Genomic DNA, 6,901 nt, shown 5'->3' on the forward strand with positions numbered 1-6,901 from the left:
AAGTGAAGTAAGTCAGAGAAATACAAATATCATATGATATAACTTATATGTGGAATCTAAGAAAAATGATACAGATGAACTTACAGAACAGAAATAGACTCACAGACACAGAAAACAGTTATTGTTATCAAAGGGGAAAGGGGAGGGATAAATTAGGAGGTTGGGTTTAACATATACACACTACTGTATATAAAAAGACAACCAACGAGGACCTAGTGTATAGCACAGAGAACTATCAATATTTTGTAATAATCTATACGGGAAAAATCTGATATTATATAATATATATTACCTAAATATATATATATATATATATATATATATATATATATATATATACATAAAATATCATATGGGAAAACCTGAATGAAGGTTTTGACCAACACAGTATATAATTGAATCCCTTTGCTGTACACCTGAAAATAACACAACATTGTAAATTAACTATACTTCAGTCAAAAAGTGAGGTTCTTTGGGAATTCCCTGGTGGTCCAGTGGTTAGGAAACCGCAATCTCACTGCCAATGGCCTGGATTCAATCCCTAGTCAGGGAACAAAAATCCCACAAGCCGCGAGGCGAGGACAAAAAAAAATTTTTTTTAAATGAGGTTTCCTTTATTCTGTTTCAAAGAACTTGGATGTATCTTTGCTCTCCTCTGTTGACATATATGTTTTTGAATAATCAAACTTTACAGCACTGAAATATAATGAAATTTTTGTTCTATAAATAAGTAATTCTTTCCTACATTTGCATAACCTTCTAAGAGATCACTGATGGTAGAAACTCAAAATATCTTAACTTCTCTGAGCCTCATTCTCCTAATATGTAAAAGATCTTCATGGTACAGTGTGAGTTCTACACTTAAATGAGAAACTGTGTGAAAGCACACGTGTCACCTGGCACGTAAAATGCATACAGTTAACTGAATAGTGAAAAATTGGCTCTTTGATTAATAGGACATGAAGTCTGGACCATTGCTCTTCGAAGGGCTGATTTGAATTCCTTACTTCTCAGACTGTAAATCATTGGATTGAACAATGGAGTGAGGATGGTATAAGACACAGATATTAGGGTGTCTTGACTTGAAGAATAATGGGATTTGGGCCTTAAGTAGATGAAAGAGGCACAACCATAATGAACAGTTACCACAATGAGATGGGAGGCACAGGTAGAGAAAGCTTTGTATCTTCCAACAGAGGATGGGATTTTTAGAATGGCAGAGATGACGCGGATATAGGAGACCAGGATAATTAACAGTGGAATAACCAAAACAAACACACCAAGCATGAATATGACCAATTGACTGAGGTGAGAGTGATGAGATGCCAGCTTGAGGACAGGAGAGATATCACAGAAGTAGTGATGGAGATGGTTGGAGGAGTGGAATGGCAGGTGAAATATCAGGGAGGTGGTGACCACTGAGACAGTGAAACCACAGGCACAGGCAGCTGCCACAAGTCCCAAACACCCCCCATAACCCATGAGCACTGCGTAACGCAGAGGGTTACAGATGGCTACATAACGATCATAACCCATTGCTGCCAGCAGGAAGGAGTGAGAGCAGATGAGGAAGAGGAAGGTAAACATCTGGATGGCACAGCCCAGGAAGGAGATGGTCTTCTTCTGGGCCAGCAGGTCAACCAGCATCTTGGGTATAATGACGAAGGTGTAGCAAGTCTCAGAACAGGAGAGGACACCAAGGAAGAAGTACATAGGGGTATGGAGGGCTCTGTCCAGCACAATGGTAGAAATGATGATGGCATTGGTGCCCAGCATGAACAGGTAAACAAGTAGAAAGACAACGAAGAGCAGCTGTTGCAGCCCAGCCAGAGATGAGAAGCCAAGGAAGAAAAACTCTCTCACCGAGGTTTCATTGACCCACTCCATGGCTACTGTTATATAGGAGAGCCAGAGCCAGAGCCAGAGGCCAGAGTCCAGGGAGGGAGAAATAGACAGTGAACTCAGCACAAAGCCTACAGGTGGCAGGCATTTCCAGATGTTTGGTGGAACTCATTCATTTCCTCCAAATATATCTGCCAAAATAAGAATTAAAGCTAAATATGGAACAGAATAACTGACAACCAATTAGCAGACTTTATTCCAATACCAAGGACATGTTATCTCTCTAGCCAAGGATTAAGGCATTATCTGATCATTTTCCCTTGTATCTTACTTATGGTTTATTTTGATTTTCTTGCTCACTACAAGCCTAAGGAAACCAGCTCTCCAAAAGTGAAAAACATGGTTAATTTCAGCTACCTAAGCATGATCAGAAAGTGGAATGAAAGAATGAGTAATGTTCAGATACAGCATGTGAACTTCAGTTTATCAACCATAAAATGGGGAGGGATAGGAAGAAGTAGATGATCGCTGAACAAAAGTGTGAAGGGATCTGTATTAATTGACAACTTAGTATATGCTAACATATGTGGTAAGAATATCATATACCTTATGTCAATATTCATTACAACAATTTTATGTCAACACCCAAAATAATAAGAAAAAAGAAAAAAACTTTTAGTGTTATTTCTAACAGAATGACCAACGATAGACCAATTAGAAACGCTTCTGGAGGATCCACAAACTAGAGCACTGAGCCAAGGATAGAACAGAAGATAACATTAGTTTAAAAAAATATTCTTTTTCAGGAAGACAAGAGTCACTATGTTGGTTTAAAAAAAGAGAGAGACTCATTAACGTTGTGACATTTTACAACACCCTTCACTTTTCCCATTATAGATGCCTCAGAGAAACTCAGAAAAATAGTTTTGCAAAAAATGACCAACACCTTGTCACAGAAAGCGAGAGAGAAGGGGAAAACTGGGCAGTTTTTGAAATTCCTACCACTGACATAAACCATAAGCTTTATATCTTTTATATATTATTATGTCAATAAAATTCCTTTTGAATATTCTGCTGCTAAATACAGTTTGCAAACTGCTAGAAAGGATTATTTGTAAAGTCATTTTTAGGCCTTATATAAGATAATTTTTCATGCGTGTGTTTCCCACTGAGCAAGCCTAAGAAGTAAGAAAGTATTCTCTGGATACAAAATCATCTAGCATGTATTGGTTGTGTCCAGTGTTTGTTTATATACTTTTCACTATATTTGTATAACTTTTACATCACTTTGTGTTGAAGAATTATTTGAATCTGCTACCACAGATTTTTTTTTGCATTTTTCTAGTCAATAGCAAACCTTAGTTCTCTAGACCCTAAGTTAAATGATTGGAAATTTCTGACCCTCTTTGTATCTATTCCTAGAATTTAGAGATAATTTTTTTTCTTTCTTAATTACTAGAAACTGGTCCTCAACTTAGTAGTTATAAGTATTCATTTATTTGAAGTTAGTATCAGGATACTCACATACACTTGTTTTAAAACTCTTTAACACAAATAATAGGAATTTTTCACTCTGTAACTATAAAGATATTTCTGTTATATATATAAATATAAAGAATGTGTATACCATGTATATCCCCATTATATACATATGTATATGTATACTAATTATATGTTTTCTATATCAAGAAAGGCAGACTAATGAGACAGTTTCACTATATAACACTTTCACCTGGACATATGAATTTCCATCTACTCCAAGACACTGAGGGAAATCTAAATTTATGGTCATTGCTTATCCTTGTCTTGTCAATTTTCCAAGATTTTTCTGGATCTCCTTTCAACTAACCCATGTCTAATCCCCACTATATCCTCACTCCACTGACTATGAATTGTAGAGTAGACCACAGAAGTTTGAATTACCTGATTCTGAAAGAGTGCCTGGATCTACCCAATACCAAAAAAAAAAAAAAAAAAAAGAACTGTTTGGAGTTTTTGTCACTCAGACCCATGTGGGCAGCTTTTTTCAGTTAAGTGGATTTCTACATACTGTTAATATAACCCCACAATCTAAATGAGTTGTATGATTGATATATTTGCCCTTTTCGTGGTGTATGGAGACTCACTGGCACAGTATACCTGAGAAGGCAGCCCCCATCTGCTCAAGAAGACATCAAAGACCACCACAGTGTGTTATATCAGTACTATGGATAGAAAGATATAAGAGCAGAAGAATAAAAAGATCTTCCGGCCAAATACCCACAGGCTATAAGATTAAAGTAAAAGATCCCTCAATTTGGACTGAGAAGATCTATATTTTAGGTCTAGCTTTGTGTGACTTTGGGCAAAGTACTTAACTTGGATATTCCGTCTCCTTATTTTAAAATTAAAGGGGACAGGTCAATAACTGTAAAAAACTGTTAAGATGCATGGAAAGTATTTAAGAAGAGGCTCCTTGCATGATATCCTACAGAAAGGGATCTGACTTAAGGTAACAGCTGAGTACTGACTTTCAAGAACATTTTCAACTCATGGACTCCAACATTCTCTAGTTAGATGACCCTGAAAGTCCCCTTATAATATTCTAGAGCCTGTGGATGGAATTCAGGTTATGATCCTTAGAGATGACATTTCCCAACTTATTTTTCTAACTTCTTAGATACTCCACAGGGATTTTATGTAGTTTAGATTTAAATAGTGACTCAATATTTGAGGATACTGTGTACCTCAAAAGCGGGCAAATCTATATGTTTTTCAGGTGTAATACTTGTGAGATATTCAATTTATCTTAAGAAAAGCATCAATCTATTAGCTGGGAGAAATTATGTAGGCAGCCTCAGATAGTAAAGAAGTGGAATTTTTATATTCTTAAGTACACATGAACATCCTGATTTTGCCTTATTAAAATGGAGTTTAAAAACTGCATCAGTTTTCATATATAGCTAAAATCATACATCCATGAGTAGACAGTAGAAAGAGTAGAGATTTGATAAGTATTAATTCATTTGATCCATAAATCAACCAATCTTAAAAAAGAAGAAGAAAAAGAAGAAAGAAAGAAGAAAGGAAACTCTAACTGGGAGCTAAAATGACCCAGTATAATCATGAAGAAAAATTCAGAGAACAACATGGAGCATGCCAAATCACTTTTAGTACCTGGAGTTAAAAGCAGCCCCTGGTTCTGCTTCTTAACCCTGCCACTTGCCAGATTTGTAATGAGGGAAAGTGTTAACAAGCACTAGCCTTCATTCAGGTCTAGACCCCACAAAGCCCCAGACTAGATCAATATTCCCACTGCTCAGCAAGTACCTACATTGCTCTCCTCCTTTCAATTCAGACAGAAGCAGGTATTCAGTATCTGGGAACCCACTAGGAATAAGCCAAAGACCAGAACCTGAGGAAATAGCAGCAGAAGAGAGTGAATCTGCCTTGAGACGGAAGCTCTCATCTGCATCAGCAGAGGTAGCCTCCCCTATCCATCAGGACTCTCAGCTTGTCCAGCCGAAGTCACGATCTTGAGAAGTTCTGGTTCATGCAGTTCTTAGTATCACATGGGAAGTGATTATTAGAAACACATACTGTGATTATTGGACTCCTGAGGCTTGATCTACTGCCCTAAAGACTTTGTCTTGGGGTTAATTAGAAGTCAAGTTTATTTTGGAAAAATAATGTTTCCAGTTTCTCAGGGTACCCTTAGCTGAGGAACCTGGGGAGCAGGAGCTATGAACATAATTAGTCTGAATTGGAAGTTCAGTCCATTTGTGATGGATTCTGAAAGAGAAATCACCATGATTTAGTCTGTAATACAGCAGACCAAGTGGACATTTTTCATTGAATTTTACGTTCGGATATTGGTGTATTTATGCAGGGATTCTCACCTTTAGTGTTTATAAGAGCCAAAGTAGGGCTTAATTACAAATTCGTCTTATGAGATTCTTGTTCATTAAAATTCTAGTCAGGATTATTGGGGTGATCTACAAAAACCTAACTTTTAACAAGTATTTTATGTCTAGTTGAGCGTTATCATTAAGTTACTTGTTATCTTACAAATAGAGTTTAAAGCTTAAAATAAATGAGATGTGTGAATCAAAAACTAATTGTATTAACCTTCTGGAGGTTTCACTTAAATACCATAAAATGTTCCCAATTTAAATGTACAGTTTGGTGAGTTTTACAAATGCATACATAAAAGCCACAACCACCCAATAAAGTGATAGAGTATTTTTACAGGCCTAAAGAGTTTCCTTCTATCCGTTGTGGTCAGTCCCACTCAGTCCTCGCACAAGAAAACTAATTATCTTCCTTTCTGTTGATATGGTTTTACCTTTGCCAGAATTTAATATAAATGGAATCAAACCATATACTCAGTTTTGTGTCTTGTTATTTTTCCACTTGCCATAATGTTTTGGAGACTCACTCATATTGTTAAATTTTTAGTTCACTTTTTACTGCTTAACAGTATTCCATTTATTAATCATCACAATTTTTTTAAATTTATTTATTTTTGGCCGCATTGGGTCTTCGTTGCTGCGTGCCAGCTTTCTCTAGTTGCTGTGAGTGGGAGCTACTCTTCGTGTGGTGCACGGGCTTCTCATTATGGTGTCTTCTCTTGTTGCAGAACACAGGCTCTAGGCACGTGGACTTCAGTAGTTGTGGCATACAGACTCAGTAGTTGTGGCGCATGGGCTTAGTTGCTCCACGGCATGTGGGATCTTCCCGGACAAGGGCTCGAACCCGTGTTCCCTGAATTGGAAGGCGATTTTTAACCACTGCACCACCAGGGAAGTCCCTAATCATCACAATTTATTCACCTGTCAGACTGTTGAAGGACATTTACATTACTTCCAGTTTGAGACTATTAGGAATAAAACTCTTATGAATATTAATTTCTAAGTCATTGCTTAGAAGTACATGTTCATTTATCTTTGATGAGTACCTATGAATGGAATGGCTGTTTAACTATTTATAAACTGCCAGACTCTTTTTCAGCGAGGTTGTATCATAAATAATTTCCATGAGCAATGTATGCATGTACCAGTGCTTGCACATCCTAGCCAAC

The 6,901-nt window shown here is 36.9% G+C and overlaps 1 protein-coding gene across 1 annotated transcript; it reads right to left on the reverse strand.

The window, feature by feature from the left end:
- Positions 1–918: 918 nt before the first annotated feature.
- On the reverse strand, positions 919–6,032 carry LOC309654878 (olfactory receptor 10K1; the record flags this gene model as incomplete). The annotated part of the gene is made up of 2 exons (XM_082449399.1): positions 5,156–6,032; positions 919–2,033 (listed from the first exon to the last, which is right to left on the reverse strand). The coding sequence occupies exon 2, from the start codon at positions 1,885–1,887 to the stop codon at positions 919–921; it is 969 nt and encodes a 322-aa protein (XP_082305525.1). The 5' UTR covers positions 1,888–2,033; positions 5,156–6,032.
- Positions 6,033–6,901: the final 869 nt, after the last annotated feature.

This window comes from Balaenoptera physalus (genome assembly GCF_965194825.1).
Source record: "Balaenoptera physalus genome assembly, chromosome: 1".
In the NCBI taxonomy this organism is placed as follows: domain Eukaryota; kingdom Metazoa; phylum Chordata; class Mammalia; order Artiodactyla; family Balaenopteridae; genus Balaenoptera; species Balaenoptera physalus.